We start from the raw sequence: 25,815 nt of genomic DNA, 5'->3' as shown, positions 1-25,815 counted from the left end.
ATCACGCCTCATCTCCCTCTCTTACGCTCCCCTAAAGCCAAGCATTGACCCTGCTGGAATGCCTGGACCCTCCAGCAGCACCACCCTATGATACAATGATTTGGGCTTATTGCCCTGCGCTGCTTTCTCTACCTAAGCCTCTTAAAGAGACCCTGATGCTGCAATGTGACGGGCTCTAAGCCTCTTAAAGAGACCCTGATGCTGCATTCTGACGGTTCTTAAAGAGACCCTGATGCTGCATTCTGATGGGTCTTAAAGAGACCCTGATGCTGCATTCTGACGGGTCTTAAAGAGACCCTGATGCTGCATTCTGATGGGTCTTAAAGAGACCCTGATGCTGCATTCTGATGGGCTCTAAGCCTCTTAAAGAGACCCTGATGCTGCATTCTGACGGGCTCTAAGTCTCTTAAAGAGACCCTGATGCTGCATTCTGATGGGCTCTAAGCCTCTTAAAGAGACCCTGATGCTGCATTCTGATGGGCTCTAAGCCTCTTAAAGAGACCCTGATGCTGCATTCTGATGGGCTCTAAGCCTCTTAAAGAGACCCTGATGCTGCATTCTGACGGGCTCTAAGCCTCTTAAAGAGACCCTGATGCTGCATTCTGACGGGCTCTAAGCCTCTTAAAGAGACCCTGATGCTGCATTCTGACAGGCTCCAAGTCTCTTAAAGAGACCCTGATGCTGCATTCTGACGGGTCTTAAAGAGACCCTGATGCTGCATTCTGACGGGCTCTAAGTCTCTTAAAGAGACCCTGATGCTGCATTCTGATGGGCTCTAAGTCTCTTAAAGAGACCCTGATGCTGCATTCTGACGGGCTCTAAGCCTCTTAAAGAGACCCTGATGCTGCATTCTGACGGGCTCTAAGCCTCTTAAAGAGACCCTGATGCTGCATTAAGACAGCTCTAAGTCTCTTAAAGACACCCTGATGCTGCATTCTGACGGGCTCCAAGTCTCTTAAAGAGACCCTGATGCTGCATTCTGACGGGCTCTAAGCCTCTTAAAGAGACCCTGATGCTGCATTCTGATGGCATCTAAGCCTCTTAAAGAGACCCTGATGCTGCATTCTGATGATCTCTAAGCCTCTTAAAGAGACCCTGATGCTGCATTCTGATGGGCTCTAAGCCTCTTAAAGAGACCCTGATGCTGCATTCTGATGGGCTCTAAGCCTCTTAAAGAGACCCTGATGCTGCATTCTGACGGGCTCTAAGTCTCTTAAAGACACCCTGATGCTGCATTCTGACAGGCTCTAAGCCTCTTAAAGAGACCCTGATGCTGCATTCTGACAGGCTCCAAGTCTCTTAAAGAGACCCTGATGCTGCATTCTGACGGGCTCTAAGCCTCTTAAAGAGACCCTGATGCTGCATTCTGATGGCATCTAAGCCTCTTAAAGAGACCCTGATGCTGCATTCTGATGATCTCTAAGCCTCTTAAAGAGACCCTGATGCTGCATTCTGATGGGCTCTAAGCCTCTTAAAGAGACCCTGATGCTGCATTCTGATGGGCTCTAAGCCTCTTAAAGAGACCCTGATGCTGCATTCTGACAGGCTCTAAGCCTCTTAAAGAGACCCTGATGCTGCATTCTGACGGGCTCTAAGCCTCTTAAAGAGACCCTGATGCTGCATTCTGATGGGCTCTAAGCCTCTTAAAGAGACCCTGATGCTGCATTCTGACGGGCTCTAAGCCTCTTAAAGAGACCCTGATGCTGCATTCTGACAGGCTCTAAGCCTCTTAAAGAGACCCTGATGCTGCATTCTGATGGGCTCTAAGCCTCTTAAAGAGACCCTGATGCTGCATTCTGACGGGCTCTAAGCCTCTTAAAGAGACCCTGATGCTGCATTCTGACAGGCTCTAAGCCTCTTAAAGAGACCCTGATGCTGCATTCTGACGGGCTCTAAGCCTCTTAAAGAGACCCTGATGCTGCATTCTGACAGGCTCCAAGTATCTCAATCAATCAATCAATCAATCAATCAGTTTAATACATGTCCCAGAAAGGCACTTTGGTTCACATCAGACAGTAGTGGAAATTACAACATCATTACTAATTTGATAGTAGTAATGAAGGCACACTTCAGTATTGAGATACATTATTACTAGTTTGAAAAAGTAATAAGGCACACTTCAATATTATACAATACATAAACATTTGTTGCATTATGTACAGATTCCAAAAGACCATCTGCTGCCCTCAGCCGGGTCGCCGCGTGCGCGGCGCCACCGTTGCACTAGCTCCTCAAACAACACAAGTGGCTCGCTGTCATCAGCGCCAGATGGATGTATATCGGAGGAAGAGGGGGTGGGGGGGGGGTGGATGATGCAAGAGCTGTCAGGGAACAAGGCGGGTGGGGGGTTTGGGGGGGGAAGAGCTCAGTTGTAGACGAAATATCAGGAGAGCTGCGTCCTTGGCAGTAGAGAGTCCAGATTAGGATAAAATGTTTTGGTTGCCTGGAATTCCTTACACGTCACACAGACCAGGGTCACACAGACCAGAAAGTCAACAGCAGGTGTCAAGTCTCTGATTCCCAACTTAGTTCATATTCTCTTAGATCAGTGGAATTTCTATGATACTGTATATCCAGAATATAATCCATTTTTCACAGTTCAAATTCACTGACCGCCCGTCTCAATTTTCATGACGTCACAGCCAAGGGTCAATCGCTGTTGTCTTCCCGTATCCCGCGGCGAAAGATCCGTCTGGGCAGAGGGTGGGGGTTCCCCGGACCCCCGCATTCTTCAAAGTTTAGTTGATTTGCGTTGAGAGACCAGCTTAGTAAATCCAATAAATCCATATTTGTCATTTCGAGTAGACGAATGCAAGTTTGCTCTGGGTGTTGTTGCAGGCAGAGGGAAAGAAGGGAGATAAGGGAGAGCGAGAAAGAAAGCGACTGCCCTGTTCAAGTGCTGGATGCGTATGCGTATTAGGGGTGGGAATCGCTGAGTAGCTCACGATACGATATCGTCACGATACTTGGCCCTCGATAACGATATTATCACGATACAGCGATACTGCGATAATCGATATATTGGAAGACGATACATCACGATACCTGTGTAACTGAAGAGAAAAAATACCCCTAAAAGGCAAGAAGCAGGTATTATGTATTTATTAGCAGAATTGACATGAACTCTCTCAGAGTTCACTCACTCACTCATACCATTTTCGATACCACGGAGGAAAAGTTACACATTAAGTCTTTTTATTATTATTATTAAAACAAGAAAACCTATATAACCTACCTACCTATATAATTTCTAAAAGTAGATATTAATGATCAAACATTTCCATTCATGTAGCCTACAGTATTTATGTTTTTGTTTCAACTACAAACATAAATAAACGTCAACTTGAAACTATGTTTGAACTACCACACACAGCATAATATTTTAGCCTGTTTATTAAAAAAATAAAAAAAATAAAAAAATAATAATAATAAACATATCGATACTTGGTGCCAGTGTATCGATAACGTATCGCAAGTGGAAATATCGCGATACCGTGAGTATCGATATCTTGTCCCACCCCTAATGCGTATCTTAAAGAAACCCTGATGCTGCATTCTGATGGGCTCTAAGCCTCTTAAAGAGACCCTGATGCTGCATTCTGACAGGCTCTAAGCCTCTTAAAGAGACCCTGATGCTGCATTCTGATCGGCTCTCCTCTTAAAGAGACCCTGATGCTGCATTCTGACGGGCTCTAAGTCTCTTAAAGAAACCCTGATGCTGCATTCTGACAGGCTCTAAGCCTCTTAAAGAGACCCTGATGCTGCATTCTGATCGGCTCTCCTCTTAAAGAGACCCTGATGCTGCATTCTGACGGGCTCTAAGTCTCTTAAAGAAACCCTGATGCTGCATTCTGACAGGCTCTAAGCCTCTTAAAGAGACCCTGATGCTGCATTCTGATGGCATCTAAGCCTCTTAAAGAGACCCTGATGCTGCATTCTGATGGGCTCTAAGCCTCTTAAAGAGACCCTGATGCTGCATTCTGATGGCATCTAAGCCTCTTAAAGAGACCCTGATGCTGCATTCTGATGATCTCTAAGCCTCTTAAAGAGACCCTGATGCTGCATTCTGATGATCTCTAAGCCTCTTAAAGAGACCCTGATGCTGCATTCTGATGGGCTCTAAGCCTCTTAAAGAGACCCTGATGCTGCATTCTGACGGGCTCTAAGCCTCTTAAAGAGACCCTGATGCTGCATTCTGACAGGCTCTAAGCCTCTTAAAGAGACCCTGATGCTGCATTCTGACAGGCTCTAAGCCTCTTAAAGAGACCCTGATGCTGCATTCTGACAGGCTCTAAGCCTCTTAACTCATTGAGTGCCATTGACGTCTAAAGACGTCAATTCAAATAGTAACGTAGAGTGCCATTGACGTCTAAAGACGTCAATTGCGTTTTTTGAAGGTGGGACGTGGATCAAAGCCTGATGCATCTCCTGTAAAAGTATGGGGGATTTTGAAGGTGTATAAGCTATTTTACGGACCCATTAGGTGGCGACAGTGCTCTCCGGATTAGAGAAAGATGAGAAAAAAGAGTAGAAGAAGCCGTGGGGAAACGGAAACCGATGCATGCTGTAACGTTAGCTGTGAACAGCAGCCAATCTGCTCCCACAATTGAGCCTTTCTGTCTCTGTTGTGATAGTTTCTCCATATGATTAGTTGCCAGAAAAGGAGCACCCGACACCAGCGTCTTTCTGAAAAGTTAAATTATTCTCAGCTGGAAGCGCTGGGAGCCGGCATACAAAAACGGCGGAGCGCTGTGAAAATATACGCTGGGTGCAGCGCACTTTGAAACGTGCAGAAGAAAATTTGTGCAGCAGAGAGCCACCAGAGACACTCCCACGGAGGAGGAGTTTGCAGTTGAGCGGGGTGGGGCACGCAGGGCACCATACAACTAGCCTGGGTAAACCCATCCCCCACGTGACCTGCTCTCAGACCTGTTCTCAGTCACTATGGTCTGGATTCCCACCATTGTTAAACGATTTCCTGCGGTTGTTGCCCCCCCCCCGATAGACCACTCCATTACGCAACCATCATCCAACCAGTTTAGTGCACAGAGCACATGCGCAGTGCAGCAGATGGCGTCATCACTCTGCGACCTTTGTTGTTAGCGCATGAGCTAACACTTTTCATTTCAGTACTGCTAGCACGCAAATGGTTACAACCAGCTACAAGAAGAGAGAACATCGCGTGACGGTGGTCAGGGAATGAAAGAGGAACAGGACAACTCCCCCCCCCCACCCCGTTGGTCCGACCGTCCCGTATTGCTGGGATGGAATGTTGGCAGCCCTAGTCTACACGGACCCAAACCTCGATCCCTGCTGCAGATGGCCGCAGATCTGGAGAGATATTTGTGGCTGTGAAGAACAGTCATCATCTATACAGCTGCTGCCAACCTGATGAGGAAACAGGCGTGCTTGTTATGCTGGACACTGAATGCCAGTCTGCAGACTTCATCCTCCAGTGCTGTTCGCCTCAGGACTTGAAGGCCTAACGTTGTACCATGGACTGTATACATTCTGTGCTAATAATGCTAGCATGCTAACATCCTTTTCACACACACACACTGAATATACCGAAATGCTAGATTTGATCATGGACTTAACGCTAATGTTAATCCAAAACGGCCGCAGTCATAACGGTAAGGTGTGTTTGACCTAATTGAAATATTAACGTTAATGCCCTCACATTTCAGCGTGGTTACAGATAAACCTATTTAACGCTAGCTAGCTACATTACTGGCTTGATATCATATTCCAGATGCAACCTAGCTAGATAAGCTCCACACGGCTGTATGAGTAGCTACAATCAAATGTATCAAGCCTTGATATCATATTCCAACGTGAATTCAGCTGAGGGGTTCGCTCCAGAACGAGACTGTTGCGTTCAATATTTGTACACGTTACTGTGCAGTAACTGTGCAACTGTGTACTGTGCAATTCTGTATATTATACATAATCCAGATGTAACCTAGCTATAGCTAGACGTTAAGAGGTTAGCGTGAATGCGACTGAGACCTGACATTACTGAAGTGAATACAAGTGACCTATATTTTTCAATCCTGTCTTTGAATAAAAGTTGTGTTATACTTGAAAACCATGTCTTTGCTCCCTTATGTGTTCACAATTACAACAAATCTGTATGGTTTATCTGTTGGCATTAAACCGTGGTATTTCCTTGGGTGATATTCCATATTTGTCATTAAACCTAGCTGTTCACATAAATTTGCAATGATGATCGACCACGTGAGATATCACAAGTAGCCTACTTTTATTAAAAAATAAAATGCAAAGAGAGGTTTCCTTCTCTAACTATTGGTGCGTTCACAAAATATTTACACGAGATTTTTTTTATAAATAATAATCAATAACGTGGATAATGATGACATCTGCAGCTGCTGGACGAGAGACAGAAGAAACTACGAACGAAGATTGGAGCAGAGGACATTGACTACAGAGAAACTTAACCGACCAGCACTCTGCTTCAATCAATGAATGCTTATAAATAAACCATACACATGAGAATTACCGTTAACGTTACAGCATTTAATAACATAAATATGGTGATATCTGGTGGTCTGAAATTACTCTCTATCTACAGTAGGGTAACTGGCTCCTATTGTGTCTTATTATTGTAACGTTTGAATCAGCGTTTCATAACTATAATAGCCTAATATACTGTAGCCTGGATGACGTCAGCTAATGCTACCCAGCCTTCCAGCGTTTATCTTCCATAATGCATTAAATCATAATCACAATGCGAAGACATTAGCTGATCACCACAGAGCTGCACAGACAAGTTTATCAGATAATTTCGCCGTAAAATGTGTCCAGGTGATCAGCTCTGAAGCCCCGGCTTGTATGGTCCGCTAAAATCCGATTTCGATATAGGTGTTATTTTGATCAATATTGTATAGCTGGCTAGACAGAGGAGTTTATCTGGAATCAGTGTGACAAGATCCCTGCTGCTAGCTTGTCTGCCTTTCTGTGTCAGAGTATCTAGCTACATTATCTGCATTACATGCTACACCATGCAAATATATTTCGATATAATTCAAACAATTAGCCCACTGTACTACTGGACTGTGTATTGCTGTGAATAAGTTAGATTTGATTGTGTAAAGTGTTACATGTTATATTTTTAACTGAGCTTTGCAGAATTACCTCAACACAATTGTGTTGTGTATCAGCTTTAAATATCCAATATATACAGCATTAAACAAACGACCAGCAGCATTCAAATGTGCAAAAACGTTATATTTATTGAAATGTGGTGATCTCATGTCACATTACATAATGTTATGCCCAAATGGTCTACTGCCCAGAAGCGTCACTTTACATGTTTGGTAGGGAATTATTTTAATTATGTTAAACCAGCGTTTATCTTCCATAATGCATTAAATCATAATCACAATGCTATGAAGACATTAGCTGATCACCACAGAGCAGCACAGACAAGTTTATCAGATAATTTCGCCATAAAATGTGTCCAGGTGATCAGCTCTGAAGCCCTGGCTTGTATGGTCCCCTAAAATCCGATTTCGATAACGCTAGGTGTTATTTTGATCAACAGACCTCAACCTCAACAGCTGTTTTCACTTGAATTTCCTCACGTAGTTGCATAGCCATATAGCTAGCCAGCTAGTAGCTAGCTCGGGAGCTATGCTTTAGAGAGGCCAAATGCTAACGGCTAGGTAGTGCTAAGCCGCTGCAGCTGTTACACGTCATTGACAAAGACGCACTCTCTGATTGGCCGATCACGGCAGGACTGATGTTGGCAGTCACGCCGTCACTCATTGGCTGCGGGGTGGCTGCGGGTCTGCGGGAGTCTTTAAACCGCCGCGGAAATCGTTCTGAATGGCCCGTTCGCTAGACGATAGTGACTGGGAACTGAGAGAGCAGGTCACGTGGTGGCTGGGTTTACCTAGGCTACCATACAACACCGACCCAGACAGCAGGCTCGATGGACAGATTGGCAAACACAAGCTAGAATACCTGATGCCCACCAGCAGTAAATCAAGACCAGCAAGAAGGTGTAGGGTCTGCGCACGCAGGGGTCAGCGCTGCTGGTTGCAGCTAAAAAATATTATTTTGCCATCAAAATTCCTTTGTTTTTGCTGTTTTATTGAAGGAAATTACTCTTCAGATATTTGAGGTGTCACTACATCAGAAAATATTAGCTTCAGAGTCAGTCATGTGCTTGAAATGCTTCATTTCACAAAAGGCTCATTATCTCAGGTTCTAGTTTGAAACATCTGTTTTTGGTGAAACCAACCTATCTTCTACTGCTGATAACTAAAGAACGGAAAATGATATAAATAAACTTTTTTTTGCTGATGATACAAGGGAGTCTCATCGTTCTTTGGGCGTGTTCGGTGTTTACATAGTAATATCACACAATATTCTGTGGGTCTTGAGAAATCACTGAAAACGCTCTGAAAGGGCTGGCACTGGGAGCGTCCGTTTTCCAGAAATGGCTGGCAGCCAATGAGTTAAAGAGACCCTGATGCTGCATTCTGATGGGCTCTCCTCACATGATGCTCTGACGTTCATATTGAACACTGTTGCCTTCTCTGTTTCATCAAATGAAGCACACAGACAGACATGTTTACTGGAAACTGCTTTCTGTGGCCTGCTTTTTGTTTCTATGCTATTCTTAACAGTCCTGTTTCCCTTCTTGACCTCTGACTCCCAGGTGTCTCTCTCTCTCTCTGTATAAGAGAAGATGATGCCAACATGTTTGCCACCAGACCTCCTCAGTCTCATCCTACCCTGTTCTTCAACCAGTTATTCATCATAGATCATAGATCATACAGGCAGTCAGTAAAACAGTTGCTAGCCTAGATAAAAACCATCAGGATCTGTGAACTCACATTCTGTTTCATTCTGCGGTTCTGTGTGGGCGAAACTACAAAGTGTATGGGCCAATCAGGGACCTGCCTCATAGACATCGTAACCGGCCAATCAGGAATGCCGCTGGCAAAACAGTAATGACTGCCTCCATGGCTCTTCGGCTCGAGCAGTAACATGAATGTTTGTCAGGTTTACACAGCCATATGTGCAGTTATTGCAGAAATAGACTCAACAACAACAATTAACAACAACAGGAGTGTGGGCATTCAGGTAGTGTAGCGGTAGATTACCTGCCTACCAACACGAGGGTCGCAGGTTCACACCCCCGTGTTAACTCCGGCTTGGTCAGGCGTCCATACAGGCACGATTGGCTGTGTCTGTAGGTGGGAAGCCGGAATGATTGTAATGTGTCCTGGTCGCTACACTAGCGCCTCCTCTGGTCGGTCGGGGCACCTGTTCGGGGCGGAAGGGAACTGGTGGCAATAGCGTGATCCTCCCACGTGCTACATCCTGCCGGTGAAGCTCCCCGTTGTCAGGTGAAAAGAAGCAGCTGGCAAATGCACATGTATCGGAGGAAGCATGTGTGTGTCTATGGTTCTCCCCAGATCGGCAGAGGGGGTGGGGCAGCGACCCAGGCAGCAGGGGGAATTAGCCAAGTACAATTGGGGAGAAAAGGGGGGGGAGGAACAAAACAACAAGAACAGGAGTATGCAACAGCGGAGTTTCTCTATGGAAAATACGTTTTTGCTGTTCTTCCGACTGGATTTGGACTTGACTGGATCCGATGCTGATTGGCTGAAGAAGTTGTCCGTCAAGGCTTCCACCCACTTATTGTTCACTACTTGGAGTCCAGACGGAACCGCAGAACGAAGAAGAATGTGAGTTCACGGATCCGTATGGGTTTACACAGGCTGCAGGTTGTCCTTGGGAAATAGCGATAAATGCTTTCTGAAGTGAATACTCTATGTGTAATGTACATGCAGTGCCTGAACTCAATGACGCTTTATGTGTGTGATGTGTTCGTGTGCATTGTGTGTCCGTGGTATTTCCAGGTTCCTGTGACCTGGGCCACCTGCGCTGTGAAAATGGCCAGTGTTTTACTGCAGAGCAGAGGTGTGACTTCACAGATGACTGTGGAGATGGCACAGATGAAAAGGATTGTGGGACTTCCTGCTCCTTTGAGACGGGCCGCTGTGGTTGGAAGAGCTCCCTGGCCGATAACTTTGATTGGACACTGGGTACCGGATCCATCCAAAGCATACGACCTCCATTTGATCACACTTTGGAGAATGAAAAGGGTATGCTGCATGCTATTTTCCAGATATGTTCCACATTACCGGTATGTGTGATGGCCTGCAAAAACCCTTGGTGAAAATGTCAGTTTTTTGATATTACCATCAATTTGAAACTCTCCCCTATATACCTATTTGAATGACTGAGATAGCTCTCTCAGATCAAAGGTGATGAGTATTATAATCTGTTATGTGTCTAAAAGTAAAACATGAGAAAATGGCTTGAAACATTCTACAACATTCCATTTTTATGCCTCCGCCGGCGATAGCCAGGCTGGAGGCATTATGGTTTCGGGTTGTCCGTCCGTACATCCGTCTGTCTGTCCGATGTTCGTTAACACGATATCTGAGGAACGCCTTGACAGAATTTCATAAAATTTCCCTCAAATGTCGACTTGGACTCAAGGATGAACTGATTAGATTTTGGTGGTCAAAGTTCAAGGTCACTGTGACCTCACGAACGAACGCCATTTCCAAGATCGTTAATGTGATATCTCAGGAACGCCTTGACGGAATTTCTTCCAATTTGGCTCAAACGTCAACTTGGACTCAAAGATGAACTGATTAGATTTTGGTGGTCAAAAGTCAAGGTCACTGTGACCTCTCAAATGCCATTTTCAAGCTCGTTACGTAACACAATATCTCAGGAATGCCTTGATGGAATTTCTTCGAATTTGCCTCAAACGTCCACTTAGACTCAAGGATGAACTGATTAGATGTTGGTGGTCAAAGGTCAAACTTCAAGGTCACTGTGTCCTCACAACTGCTCGTTTCATGCTTGTTAACGTGATATTATGGGCTGATTTATGTGCCACCTCAAATTGAATTCGAATTGCTCAACTTGAATTCGAAATTTTGAATTTTGAAATTGAATTGCTCTATTTGAATTCAAATTTTTTCATTTTGAAATTGAATTGCTCTATTTGAATTTGAATTGCTCTATTTGAATTCGAATTTTTTCATTTTGAAATTGAATTGCTGTTTTTTATTTTGAAATTTTTATTTTTTAATGTGAGTTGAAAAACTGAATCTGAATAGCATAATTTTAAACTGAATTTATTTGCTTTGAAATTATTCAGTTTCCACATTCCTATTTCAAAATTCAATTAAAAACTTTCAGAATCTTGTGTTCAAAAATTTCAACATGTGTGTGCGCCATCCGGGTCCTCAAGGAGGAAGAGGAGGAAGGAGGAAGAGCAATCGAGCGCTGATTGACCTAACTCCTTTTTGGCCGAGGCACCACACACCCACTCCCGCTAGAACTATTTGGTCTTGTTGTATTCAGGTTCGCTACAATCATAGAAGACCACTTTGAGTTGAGCAAGGATGTTTATACAGTATATATCATTGAACAGTACATGACAGCGAATCTCGTGAACCCGGAACTGATCCTCCCCCGACCCCGTGACATCATCAACAGGTCAACATCATGTACTGAGATTACACCACAGGTGTAGGAATTTCACCACATTTGGCTCAAACGTCAACTTGGATTCAAGGATGAACTGATCACATTTTGGTGGTTACACATCAAAGGTTAAGGTCACTGTGTCCTCACAAACATCATTTTCAAGCTCAGTAACGCCTTGACGGAAACGTCAAAGTCTGCACAGACATGGATGTCGACTGCTCACTTGTTGGCAGAGGCATATATCCGCGGTTCTAGTCTACATTGGCATTCTACAAAAAACTAAATAAAAATAAATAAATGTACTTTCCATTTTGTTTTATGAAAATAATTATTCACCATGTACTGCGGAGATTAAACTAACCAAATCACTCAAAATCTCAAAATACCTGGAACAAATTGCCTAATTGCCAACAATGTGTAGCAGACCAGACCATCACACATATTTATTATGTATACTGTCACTAATTAGTAGTAACTGATACTGTCAACTAATATAAGAAAATTACAATAAATAGTATTACAATTATGACCCATTCATATACAGTAACTAAATACCGTAATGTGAATTTGCTTGGTTTTAATGTTGAGTACTGAAGATGATGAAGATAAGAGAAAAATATCGCCAACGTCTACAAAGTTTTTGAAACACAAACATAAAAAATAAACAAAATTAATTGTACAGACAAGAAAGCAATGATACATTCATATAATGATCAAATTCTTGTCTTCAGACACATTTCCAAGTCATATCCTTGATAGAGAAACTTTCATAAAGTTTGATGGCGCCTGTGTCAAAATGCTGTGAGGCACTGGGAGATGTCAGAGATCACCCTCTGACCCTGAGACTCGCTACCCCACAGCACCTTTTGTGACCTGTAATTTGTCACCTGAAGCAAGAGCTGCCTGGACAGAGACAGTTTGTCAATGTCTCTCTCCCTCTGCCTCTTCTGCCTTTGTCCTCTTATTGCATTTCTTCTTCACTGTCTCCCTCTTTTTTTCCTCCCTCGTTATTCGCTCTTAAGGTCATTTTGTCTATCTGGAGGCTACACCAGTGGGTCTGAAAGGCGATAAAGCTCATATCAGGAGCTCTGTATGGAAAGAATCAAGTGCCATCTGCAAACTCTCCTTCTGGTACTACATTTCCCACAAGGCCACAGGAACGATCCGTCTGCTGATCAAGGTAAATCACTTCTAGTCTGCAGGACTTGCTTGGGTTCATTTTGTTTGCGCACAATCATGACAGGACATGATGGATCAAACTGATGCCAGCCCAGGATATCTGCCTCCCATGAACCATGGTTACCATGGTTACGCCCAGTCAGAAATAACGGCTGGTTATATTAAATCATGGAAATGTAGGCAGTAATTACATTAGCACTGCTGTCCAGTTGTCACGGTCGTGGTAAGTTGGGAAGAGGAGAGGTGAGTCATCCATGCCACTGTCAGTTTCTTGGCCAGTGCTCTCAATCTATAGGGCAACCTATGGGGTGTGGAGGGGTCATGGTCGCCCCTCGGCCCAGTGCAGCCCCACCCCACCATCTGGGCACACTGAGATAGTGCACCAGTGGCAGCCCCGCCAAGTCTCTTGCTTGTTAGGCTTTCAGATGGTTGACTTTATCCTAGGGATTAAAGGCCACAACAGACTCGTCCGTCCGCCTCGAATTGGAGCCGTCTTGCGTCTGCCGGCGCCAGCGAGCCCTACTAGGACATCAGTCAGCACGTTGGTTGCAGTAAACCTTCGACACACACAGAAGCTATTTAGAATCGACGCAGTAGGGAGAGGTTGGCACACAAAGGAAAATTATTCGGATTTGCTACTAACCTCTTTATAGTCGTCATAATTTGACTCCGTGTCCCGGTGTCCCGGCAAAGGCCAATCACAACTCTCGTGCAGCTGACATCAACGCACGTATCGTCGCTGCTGAGTTACATTTTGGAGGAGCCCCCGTCAGCCGACGGCATCCCCTCCCCGCATGACGGCGTCCACCCGCCGTCATACGGGGAGGGCGGGGCGAGGCTCTGACGGACGAGTCTGTAAACGCCTTAAGACTTCTGCTTGCAGTGTTTCTGCTATTGAAAGTCTGTTGTGATTTAACTGGCTTCTTTCCTGTGTGTGTATTCTCAACTTCATTTAACTTAGTAAGGTATGAGTCAGGGTCAATGTGCTGAAGTGCAGAAGGTGTGTGTGTGTGTGTGTGTGTGTGTGTGTGTGTGTGTGTGTGTGGGTGGGTGGGTGGGGGGGGGTGAGTGCAGGTTTATGCACACATGCAGAACATGTCTATGCTTGTTAGTGTGTCCTTGTGTGCGCAGCAGAGACCATTTTATGCAATTTGCTAAACAGGTCAGCAAGATATCATGTAAATTTAACACAGCCTTTTATTCTTCAAACAGCAAGGGGTGGCGTCCTGCCTGCAAGGCCCAAATTAGCATCTCATTATACTGATAAAGGATGACACTATTCTCTCATGCAGCCAAGCCAATGCTACATAAAGCACATGGCGGCAACTGAACTCACAGTTTGAATAAGAGAGAATCTAACTTACTTAGGAGATAAAAGCTCCTCCAGCACTTCAAACTAAAATGTGCCTTGCAGGGTTGCTGACTGTACGATCATTTACAATATATCCTTGCTATGCTTCATATGCGTTATCCTCCAGGCACTGTGCATAGAGTTTATAATCAGATAGCCTACTGTTGTGTGAATTTAATTACGAGTCAAATTCTCTACCCTGCTATGTTATTGATTGCACCTTATGACTCGTGCTGACTCCCAGTTGATAAAGCCTCTCTCTGGATTTTGCCGAGATTTCTAGCCAAGCCCACTGGCTATGTGATTGATTATATGACTCCCTGAGTGGCAGGGTAAGATGTATGGCAGTGGACTTCTTTACATATTACCCTGCTTACATATAGATGAAAAATGCAAAATTTGGCCTTTGAGGAAGGTCAATCAGCACACACACACACACACTGAAGAGTTCAGAGGTCATCAAATTATGATATTAAGACACTGGGTAAAGTGCGTGCGTGCGTGCGTGTGAGAGAGGGAGGGGGGAGGGAGTAAAGAGGAGAAGAGAGATGCTCTTGCTAATTGTTCCCAGTGCTATTTTTGTTTTTGTTAATATTTTATTTTAAGGATCATTATTTATGTAGGCTATAGGCTGTCATGACCTAGTAATCCACTGTTTGTCTTTTTAGATCAAAGACATGATTATCATATTTTCACAGCAATTACAGGGTTGAGGATTTCTTTTTCATCTTTTTTTTCCATGCATTATCTTCTGAACAAGATTGTAAAACCCAAGACTTTCAGTTTGGCTTTATGTTTACAATAGCCATTTTGATTGCGATGGCATAAATCATGGTAAATGCATCTATGGCCTACAGCCAAGACATTAACACTTTCAGATTATAGCCTGGCGCTATAATTTACAGCACTTACAGCATTTATGGCTCACAACAAGTCCCTCTCAGAGTAGAAATGACTGCACACACACACACACACACACACACACACACACACACACACACACACACACACACACACACAGTGAGCCTCTGTGAACACTGTAAATACAGTGTGATATATCTTCCAAGGTGATGGTAATGACTCTAGAGACTTCGATGAGCTGGGATTGTATTTACCTGGCTTCACTCACTAAGTGTTTTCCCTCTGAAGTTCACGAGGTGCTCAGCGTTTATATCGTCCTGTAGACCGTCGCCCTGTAAACCATTCCTGCCAGTCATCACTCATCACACTGATGCCAGTCCTCACGTAATCAAGGACTAGAAGCCAGCTCAGCTACAGGCAGGGGGCTCTGTAGGCAAGGACTTGAACATAGGGTTCAAGGGGTCAACTGGGAAGATGGGGATGCAGTAATTTTTTCAGTTCCAAACCACTGCATGTAAAATTCAAGATAACTTTGCTGCGCATTATTGCGAGCAACACAAACATACATTTTTTCTTCGGCTTGTGTCAGGCTCGTCAAACACAAAACAGGGAGACAGCAATGACAAAACAAAATAAAAAACAAATGCAATGACAACAAATAACAACAACTAACAAATGTAGCAGTGTTGTAGTCAGCTCACTACAGTACACTACAGTAGGCTATATCTCACGTCCGAGTGGAGTCTGGAGTCCTCACTGTTTGAGTCCGAGTCCAAGACTGAGTCACCAAAGAAGAGTCAGAGTTGAGTCCCCATTACCTGAGTCCGAGTCCGGAGTTACTGAACATGAGTGTGAATCCACATGTAGGTGGAACACATGTGCCTGCTGCCCTTGCACAAAACTGAATAATGTCACAGTATTGATATAGCTATCAATATCTTATGCCCAATTATTAGGGCCTATTACAAAAACAAGCTAACAAAAACAAAACAAAGAATTGTCTTTATCAGTTAACGAGTTCAAGTCATCATCACCAAATTCCGAGTCTGAATGCATGAATGCTCAAGTCCAAGTTCAAGTCCGAGTCATCAGTGCTCAAGTCCAAGTCCAGTCATGAGTTCTGAAAATGAGTCCAGGACTCGGACTCAAGTCAGAGTCCTGGACTCGAGTGCTACTGAAATGTAGAATCAAATAAATATGAAATATGAGACATGAATGTAATGTGTTCCATGTGGTAAAGCCAAAGTATCTGCCAGGCAGCCAAAAAAATACTGTAGCACTCTATCCAGCAAAATATTGTAAGTGGGCGTGCCATGTTTTAGGTATATTTTGTTGCATGTGAATGTGTTCTTTATTTGAAGTGAACTTATGAAGCAAGCCTATAATGAAAACAATGTGCAGGCATCCCCTCAGTATAGCAACATAACTTTACTCTGCACAGAACAATGTGCAGGCATCCCCTCAGTATAGCAACATAACTTTACTCTGCACAGATTATTATTTTTTTATTTTATTTTTTTATTTATTTAACCTTTATTTAACCAGGTATGTCTCATTGAGATTAAAATCTCTTTTACAAGAGATGGGGGATGGCCAAGAATGGCTGCAGCTACATAGTTTCAGACACAACAAACAGTAAAACTTACAACAAGACAACAAACAAGAAAACAAACAAGCTCGAGAGTGCAATACAGTACGGGTGCAGGAAAAAATACATTTGAATCATCAATTAAAACATTTACAGTTAATAGAATCAAATTCCAGGGACTTTACAATGCCTTTAAATTCACTAAGGGTAACTAGGTCCCATAGTTTAAGCCCATTCTGCAGGGTATTCCAAGAGGATGGTGCAGAAAACATAAAGGCCTTTTTGCCCATCTCCGTCCGAGCTTTAGGGACAGTCATGAGCAAAATGTCCTGAGACCGTAAGCCATAAGTACAGTGCTTTTGGGACAGAAAGACTGATAAATACTCAGGAAGTCTACCGAGAATGGCCTTATAAATAAAAACATACCAGTGACTGAGCCGGCGAGTCGACAGAGCAGGCCAATTGACCATTGAGTACAATGTACAGTGATGAGTGAGGGCTCTACAATTTGTAATGAACCTCAAAGCACCATGATACACAGTATCCAACATATGAAGACAGTGAGCTGAGGCATTCATGTACAGCACGTCACCATAATCAAGAACAGGCAGAAATGTTGCTTCTACCAATCTCTGTCTGACATGAAGAGAAAAACACGATTTGTTCCTAAAATAAAAACCTAACTTTAATTTCAACTTTTTCACCATATGCTGTATATGATGCTTAAAAGAAAGGTGGTCATCAATTAAAAAACCTAGATATTTGTAGGTGGACACTGCCTCAATCTGTTGACCTTGAATAGTAGCAATACTCAGATTTGACTCTATCTTCTTAGAGTTAGAAAAGACCATTACTTTGGTTTTTTCAGCATTCAAGACCAGCTTCAAATGAAAAAGCTGAGCTTGCACAGCATTAAAAGCATTTTGCAGATACTCCAAAGCTTTCTTGACGCTTGCTGCATAACAATAAATAACCGTGTCATCTGCATAAAAATGGAGAGATGAGTTTTGGACATTCTCTCCCAAGCAGTTTATATAAACCGTAAATAAAAGTGGGCCCAGAACTGAACCCTGAGGGACCCCCTTACAAACATTTAGGACTTCAGATGTTAGACCATCAAACTGTGTAGCCTGAGTCCTATCTGTAAGATAGTTGAGAAACCAACCTACCGCATGAGAAGAGAAACCAGTGTTTACAAGCCGTTGTATCAGAATACCATGATCCACGGTATCAAAAGCTTTGGACATGTCAATAAAAAGAGACACACAGTATTGCTTATTATCCAAAGCTTTGATAATGTCGTTCACAACTTTCATGGCAGCACTAACAGTGCTATGATTTTTTCTGAACCCTGACTGATGTTTGGAAAGTAATGAGTGAGTGTATAAATACTCTTTCACTTGCTCACTAACCAGGGATTCCAGCACTTTGGCCAATACACAAAGTTTAGATATTGGTCTGTAATTATTTAGCACTGTTGGATCCCCTCCTTTTAATAGGGGTAAAACGTAGGCGGCCTTCCAGACCTTAGGGATTATATTTGAAACCAAGGTCAAATTAAAAATATGGGTTAAAGGTTCTGCTATGAAGTCTGCTGCTAACTTTAAGAAACCAGGTTCTAAATGATCAGGGCCAGGCGGTTTTCTAGAGTTCAAATTTTTTAGAGCTTTGTGAACCTCAGCAACAGAAAAAGGGGCAAAACTGAAAGTGTGGTCAACAACAGTATTGTCAACATTCACAGGGTCCATTACCTGAGGAGTCATAGAATCAAACAAGAACCCAGATGAAATAAAATGTTCATTAAAGCAATTTAAAATTTCAGACTTATCAGATACAGCCACATCATTTCTGACTATAGATGAAGGAAGGTCAGCTGATCTATTACAAGCAGATAAGGATTTAACAGCCTTCCAGAATTTCCTGGGGTCATTCAAGTTTTCTGTAGTTACATATAGATAAAACTCAGCTTTAACTTTTCTAAAAAGAGAAGTGAATTTGTTTCTCAGCTGTCTAAAAAGAAGCCAGTCACACTTAGCACCTGACTTGAAAAACACCTGAAAAAAACAAGTGTGAATTCACAATAGCTGCCACCAGATAATAATGTCAGTCATGCTGGCCGCAGCTAAAAAGACCAACAGAGCAACATAGAGCTGTTGGCCATGCTGGCCGCAGCTAAAAAGACCAACAGAGCAACATAGAGCTGCTGGCCATGCTGGCCGCAGCTAAAAAGACCAACAGAGCAACATAGAGCTGTTGGCCATGCTGGCCGCAGCTAAAAAGACCAACAGAGCAACATAGAGCTGCTGGCCATGCTGACCGCAGCTAAAAAGACCAACAGAGCATCATAGAGCTGTTGGCCATGCTGGCCGCAGCTAAAAAGACCAACAGAGCAACATAGAGCTGCTGGCCATGCTGGCCGCAGCTAAAAAGACCAACAGAGCAACATAGAGCTGCTGGCCATGCTGGCCGCAGCTAAAAAGACCAACAGAGCATCATAGAGCTGCTGGCCATGCTGGCCGCAGCTAAAAAGACCAACAGAGCATCATAGAGCTGCTGGCCATGCTGGCCGCAGCTAAAAAGACCAACAGAGCAACATAGAGCTGCTGGCCATGCTGGCCGCTGCTAAAAAGACCAACAGAGCATCATAGAGCTGCTGGCCATGCTGGCCGCAGCTAAAAAGACCAACAGAGCAACATAGAGCTGCTGGCCATGCTGGCCGCTGCTAAAAAGACCAACAGTGCATCATAGAGCTGCTGGCCATGCTGGCCGCAGCTAAAAAGACCAACAGAGCAACATAGAGCTGCTGGCCATGCTGGCCGCTGCTAAAAAGACCAACAGAGCATCATAGAGCTGCTGGCCATGCTGGCCGCAGCTAAAAAGACCAACAGAGCATCATAGAGCTGCTGGCCATGCTGGCCGCAGCTAAAAAGTGGATGCACCCTGAATTGAAGGTGAATCGACAGCACAACATCTGCCGGGGGTCCCATTTAATGAAAAGGCCATAAATATAAATTGGATTTGAGATTGAATAAATGTCTGGATCATAAGCCATGGAGAGTGTGAGCTATGCTGTATCATACACTCGTCAGCCGCTCTAACGGCGCTTTTATGGATTGAGCCTTTACTCAATCTGTGACATAAATCTGGATAAGTCCTGCTGTAACACTGCCTATTCATCTCTGCTCCACTCTCACACTAACAAGATTATTTCAAGCCAGGGCTCCACGGCACCAAGCGGAGGAGACAACCTGTGCACGCCTCACCCAAGGGTGCATTTAATAGGCTTTAAAGTGCAGAACTTGTCATTGCTTTGTCCTCTGTTTTGAGTACATCAGGCCTGTGTTCTCTCACTGCAGTCAAACCTTCTGTTTTGAGTACATCAGGCCAGCGTTCTCTCACTGCAGTCAAACCTTCTGTTTTAAGTACATCAGGCCGGCGTTCTCTCACTGTAGCCAAACCTTCTGTTTTGAGTACATCAGGCCAGCGTTCTCTCACTGCAGTCAAACCTTCTGTTTTAAGTACATCAGGCCGGCGTTCTCTCACTGCAGTCAAACCTTCTGTTTTAAGTACATCAGGCCTGTGTTCTCTCACTGTAGTCAAACCTTCTGTTTTAAGTACATCAGGCCAGCGTTCTCTCACTGTAGTCAAACCTTCTGTTTTGAGTACATCAGGCCAGCGTTCTCTCACTGTAGTCAAACCTTCTGTTTTAAGTACATCAGGCCGGCGTTCTCTCACTGCAGTCAAACCTTCTGTTTTAAGTACATCAGGCCTGTGTTCTCTCACTGTAGTCAAACCTTCTGTTTTAAGTACATCAGGCCAGCGTTCTCTCACTGTAGTCAAACCTTCTGTTTTAAGTACATCAGGCCAGCGTTCTCTCACTGTAGTCAAACCTTCTGTTTTGAGTACATCAGGCCAGCGTTCTCTCACTGTAGTCAAACCTTCTGTTTTAAGTACATCAGGCCTGCGTTCTCTCACTGTAGCCAAACCTTCTGTTTTAAGTACATCAGGCCTGCGTTCTCTCACTGTAGCCAAACCTTCTGTTTTAAGTACATCAGGCCAGCGTTCTCTCACTGTAGTCAAACCTTCTGTTTTGAGTACATCAGGCCTGTGTTCTCTCACTGCAGTCAAACCTTCTGTTTTGAGTACATCAGGCCTGCGTTCTCTCACTGTAGTCAAACCTTCTGTTTTAAGTACATCAGGCCAGCGTTCTCTCACTGTAGTCAAACCTTCTGTTTTGAGTACATCAGGCCTGTGTTCTCTCACTGCAGTCAAACCTTCTGTTTTGAGTACATCAGGCCAGCGTTCTCTCACTGTAGTCAAACCTTCTGTTTTAAGTACATCAGGCCTGCCTTCTCTCACTGCAGTCAAACCTTCTGTTTTAAGTACATCAGGCCAGCGTTCTCTCACTGTAGTCAAACCTTCTGTTTTGAGTACATCAGGCCTGTGTTCTCTCACTGCAGTCAAACCTTCTGTTTTGAGTACATCAGGCCTGCGTTCTCTCACTGTAGTCAAACCTTCTGTTTTAAGTACATCAGGCCAGCGTTCTCTCACTGTAGTCAAACCTTCTGTTTTGAGTACATCAGGCCTGTGTTCTCTCACTGCAGTCAAACCTTCTGTTTTGAGTACATCAGGCCAGCGTTCTCTCACTGTAGTCAAACCTTCTGTTTTAAGTACATCAGGCCTGCCTTCTCTCACTGCAGTCAAACCTTCTGTTTTAAGTACATCAGGCCTGTGTTCTCTCACTGTAGTCAAACCTTCTGTTTTAAGTACATCAGGCCTGTGTTCTCTCACTGTAGTCAAACCTTCTGTTTTAAGTACATCAGGCCTGTGTTCTCTCACTGCAGTCAAACCTTCTGTTTTGAGTACATCAGGCCTGTGTTCTCTCACTGTAGTCAAACCTTTTGTTTTAAGTACATCAGGCCTGTGTTCTCTCACTGCAGTCAAACCTTCTGTTTTAAGTACATCAGGCCTGTGTTCTCTCACTGTAGTCAAACCTTCTGTTTTAAGTACATCAGGCCTGTGTTCTCTCACTGTAGTCAAACCTTCTGTTTTAAGTACATCAGGCCTGTGTTCTCTCACTGCAGTCAAACCTTCTGTTTTAAGTACATCAGGCCTGTGTTCTCACACTGTAGTCAAAACTTCAGTTTTAAGTACATCAGGCCGTCGTTCTCTCACTGTAGTCAAACCTTCTGTTTTAAGTACATCAGGCCTGTGTTCTCACACTGTAGTCAAACCTTCTGTTTTAAGTACATCAGGCCTGTGTTCTCTCACTGTAGTCAAACCTTCTGTTTTAAGTACATCAGGCCTGTGTTCTCTCACTGCAGTCAAACCTTCTGTTTTAAGTACATCAGGCCTGTGTTCTCTCACTGTAGTCAAACCTTCTGTTTTAAGTACATCAGGCCTGTGTTCTCTCACTGTAGTCAAACCTTCTGTTTTAAGTACATCAGGCCTGTGTTCTCTCACTGCAGTCAAACCTTCTGTTTTAAGTACATCAGGCCTGTGTTCTCACACTGTAGTCAAAACTTCAGTTTTAAGTACATCAGGCCGTCGTTCTCTCACTGTAGTCAAACCTTCTGTTTTAAGTACATCAGGCCTGTGTTCTCACACTGTAGTCAAAACTTCAGTTTTAAGTACATCAGGCCTGTGTTCTCTCACTGTAGTCAAAACTTCAGTTTTAAGTACATCAGGCCTGTGTTCTCACACTGTAGTCAAAACTTCAGTTTTAAGTACATCAGGCCTGTGTTCTCTCACTGCAGCGAAACCTTTTTGCAGTGACAGTAAGCTTTTGATGTCTTGAATTGTCACACGGTCCTAAACTGTATGTTCTGTGTGACTGTCGAGCTGCAATGACCTGAAGGCTTCACTTTGGAAAGATGGATTCTCATCATGGAGCGACCGTAAAACTGAGCTAATGATGCGATGAACTGGCCTGGCAGTGATTTTCATGCCTGTAAAAAGCCCAGGAGATGAGAAGTCATTATGTGTTATTTCAAAATTACACAAGTCCTGTTATTATACTCATGAACTTCAGGAAGATGCTTAGTTAGATCCTTATTCTCCTCTGTTAAACACTCTCTGTAACCAGGCAGCTGAACCTGAAGTGGGTTTTAACAATCCCTGCTGTCACCTCAAGCGATGCTGTGTGTGTGTGTGTGTGTGTGTGTGTGTGTGTGTGTGTGTGTGTGTGTGTGTGTTTTCAGACCGGGTTTCCTTTTTGTACCCAGAACAGATGCCTTTGGAGGCCTTTCATGTGTCGGAGTGTGTGTGTCTGTGTTTCCACAAAAAGGCTGTCATTTGCAAGTTACAATATACAGTAGAAGCCTCTCAATCCAGACTAGCACCTCTCACCACTGATCTGTCAGGTGGCTTGGCAGCAGCATGTGATACAACCTTATTTTTCGTCAGCTTTTTGTATCATGCTTTTTATTTAGCTTTAAACGTCAGCACTCTGCTACTAATAGTGCATAAGTGTGGATAATTGTTTTCTCTCACAGTTTTTCCTTATAAAATCGGGTGGATTCATAGGGAAGTCTAAGGCTAAAATGTATTTTTTTTTATAATTTTTTTCCTTCTGATTTCCCTCCATTTCAATTTTCCCCCTGCTGCCCCGGTCACTGCTCCACCCTCTGCCGATCTGGTAAGAGCCGTAGACTAGTGCCATGCTTTCTCCGACACATGCGCAGTTGCTAAGCCGCTTCTTTTCACCTGACAGCGGGGAGCTTCACCGGCAGGACGTAGCACGTGGGAGGATCACACTATTCCTCCCCCTAAATTATCTTTCTCTGTATTTTGGCACGACTGTGTCTGTGCCCTCCTCTATCTGAATTTGAATGTATCTTGCTTGAATTTGGGCCTACTTGTGCTGTTTCTCTCCTGTGTTTTATTGTGAAAATTCAACAAAGAAGATAGAAAGCAGATGATAGCTTCATACAGAGCAGTTTCAACTTCAATGTATTCCTGAATCAAATAATAATAATAATACATTCAACTTGCGCTTTTCTAGATACTCAAAGTCGCTTAATCAAAACACAATCATCTCTAATACAGTATGCTGTGATGTGAATTTGTAAATATCGCATTTACAGTCCTGTACATTACATCAAAACCATCCACAAGTGGCTGTAAGACATGCATGCCAGAACCACAGTCCCGTTCGTTATTTCAACGGTTTATTAGGCATAATTCAGTGCATGGCCGGTACCATGGGAAAAGACAGCGAGGGCTTACCAAATACAGTACTACACATTGGCCTGTCGCTTAATATGTTCCATATGTGGCATGAGAGAACTCTATGAGCATAACTCAGGGAGAGTAAAGAGCCTTGTTTCAGTCCGAATAAGACAGGGCCAGTCATTACTACAATGTTACTAATGAGACTTTAATGACTCCTCATTGATGGCATTCCTTGTTACTCAGCAGAAGACTGTCGGGGAGTCGACTTCAGCTAATTCTAACTTCATGTTCTTTACTCTTGACATGCGGCTCAATGATACTTAAAGTTTTGCTTTTATGTCTCTGAGAATAATCAGGGCTAGTACAGCTTTGAATCCACTAAGGCACTTTCAAATGATATTGCTGTTGACGTTGTAGCTGTAGCGGGCGTAACCGGAGCAGTATGCGAAACGCCACCACAGGGTCGCCCTCCTGTGTCATCTCTCTGCTCTGTTCTCCCCCCAGACGGAGAACGACTTGCGGGAAGCGTGGAACAAGAAGGGGCATCAAGGGAACCGATGGAACAGAGCCGAGATCCCCCTGAGGAAGCTGAGGAACTTTGAGGTGATCTTTGAGGGGATCCGCTCCAGGGACGTGAGCGGCGGGGCCGCCCTGGATGACCTGGAGTTCATAGACTGTGCCCCTAGTAGGTGATAAGAAGCACAACCTAGCAACACACATTGTACCGTTTTAGACGGTGCACACAGCATAGACTAATGGCATTTGAGTAGGCTACTGTGACTTGTCACAAGCTAGTTAATCTGAGTAGAGATCCGATAGAAACTTCAAGTGAAGAAGGTAATATATATCTCACCATGCCTTTTTGTTGCTTTGTTTGTTGTTTGAGAACGAGGTTTATTTGCCTATAGCTGAAATGCACCGTCCTCCATTGAGCAATTGTGACTAGGTGGGGGGAGAAGATTTGTCATTATTGGACAGTTAGAGTGAAGAGAGACATGAAAGACAGGCAGAGAGAGGGGATGACATGTGACAAAGGGCAGTGCCATTAGGACTTACCCTCATGGTTGAGCCTTCAAATGTTACTGGAGCAGAAGTTTCTGTTCCAAAACAGAGAGAAGACGGCTGGAAAATGAGATTTGAAAGCCAGAAACCTCAGCACCTGGCAAAGCAATCACTGAGTCATCGGTGCTGATCGAACCCCCACAGAGATTTGTGCTATGGGGCCGTAAAAATTGCACTCATTGCCCCTTTAATATACAAGTATCTTCAGTTTGATTAAACTTAAAGTAAAATCTTTGAGAAAAATATGAATCCCTCTAGAAACCATCATGAACTCATCCATTCTCATTCAGCTTTTCTCCTCATAGCAGACCATAACTAACCTTTGCCAGAAAGTGTTTTGAATGTCCTTAGTCTTGTCTTTGGAGATGACTGAACACATAAACAGATGCTGTGTTAGTAAATGGGAGATTAAAATGCCAAAAGTATAGTAAAAATGTATTAACAATGAAAGAGAAAGCGTTTCCCAAGTCCCATCCAAATCCCAAAATGCATCAAACCTGTGAAAATCTCAAACAGCATTCCCTATCACCACGGGCAGTTAGATTAAACCACTCTCTGACTATCTCTGTCCTTGTTTCATCTAAGTATACTTCAATTCATCTTCACAATAGAAAGGTGTAATTTTGCTATGAAATTGCTTCACAATCTTGTCAAATGATCGTTTTGGTATGAAATGGATTCTGTCAGGACCACAGAGAGAGAGAGAGAGAGAGTTAGATGTCTGAGAGATGACAGTTCGTGGACAGATGCAGTTAGATGTTTATGTCACTGACAGATGCAGGGATGCAGATCAAAACAGACACAGAGGCAAAGGACTGACAAGCAGACAGACTGGATGATGCTAACACACATGTCTTCCATTAAATGTTATATTTGAATGCGTGCTCAAATGGATTTTCATTCTACCATGGTGTTAACCCTGCTGATCTACCATGGTGTTAACCCTGCTGATCTACCATGGTTTTAACCCTGCTGATCTACCATGGTGTTAACCCTGCTGATCTACCATGGTTTTAACCCTGCTGATCTACCATGGTGTTAACCCTGCTAATCT

At 43.7% G+C, this 25,815-nt stretch overlaps 1 protein-coding gene across 1 annotated transcript in view; it reads left to right on the top strand.

Moving 5' to 3' along the window:
• Positions 1-25,815, top strand: part of malrd1 (MAM and LDL receptor class A domain containing 1) — a gene marked incomplete at both ends in the record, with an annotated part of 94,619 nt that overhangs the window by 44,994 nt on the left and 23,810 nt on the right. The window contains 3 exons of the mRNA XM_083663351.1: positions 9,897-10,142; positions 12,570-12,727; positions 24,204-24,384. Coding sequence (XP_083519477.1) covers positions 9,897-10,142; positions 12,570-12,727; positions 24,204-24,384 — 585 coding nt within the window. The remainder of the gene's footprint in view (positions 1-9,896; positions 10,143-12,569; positions 12,728-24,203; positions 24,385-25,815) is intronic.

The sequence above is a fragment of the Poromitra crassiceps genome (assembly GCF_964638095.1).
Source record: "Poromitra crassiceps genome assembly, chromosome: 2".
Classification (NCBI taxonomy): Eukaryota; Metazoa; Chordata; class Actinopteri; order Beryciformes; family Melamphaidae; genus Poromitra; species Poromitra crassiceps.
Note: the sequence above shows the minus strand (reverse complement) of the source record. Positions and strands in the feature narration are given on the sequence as shown.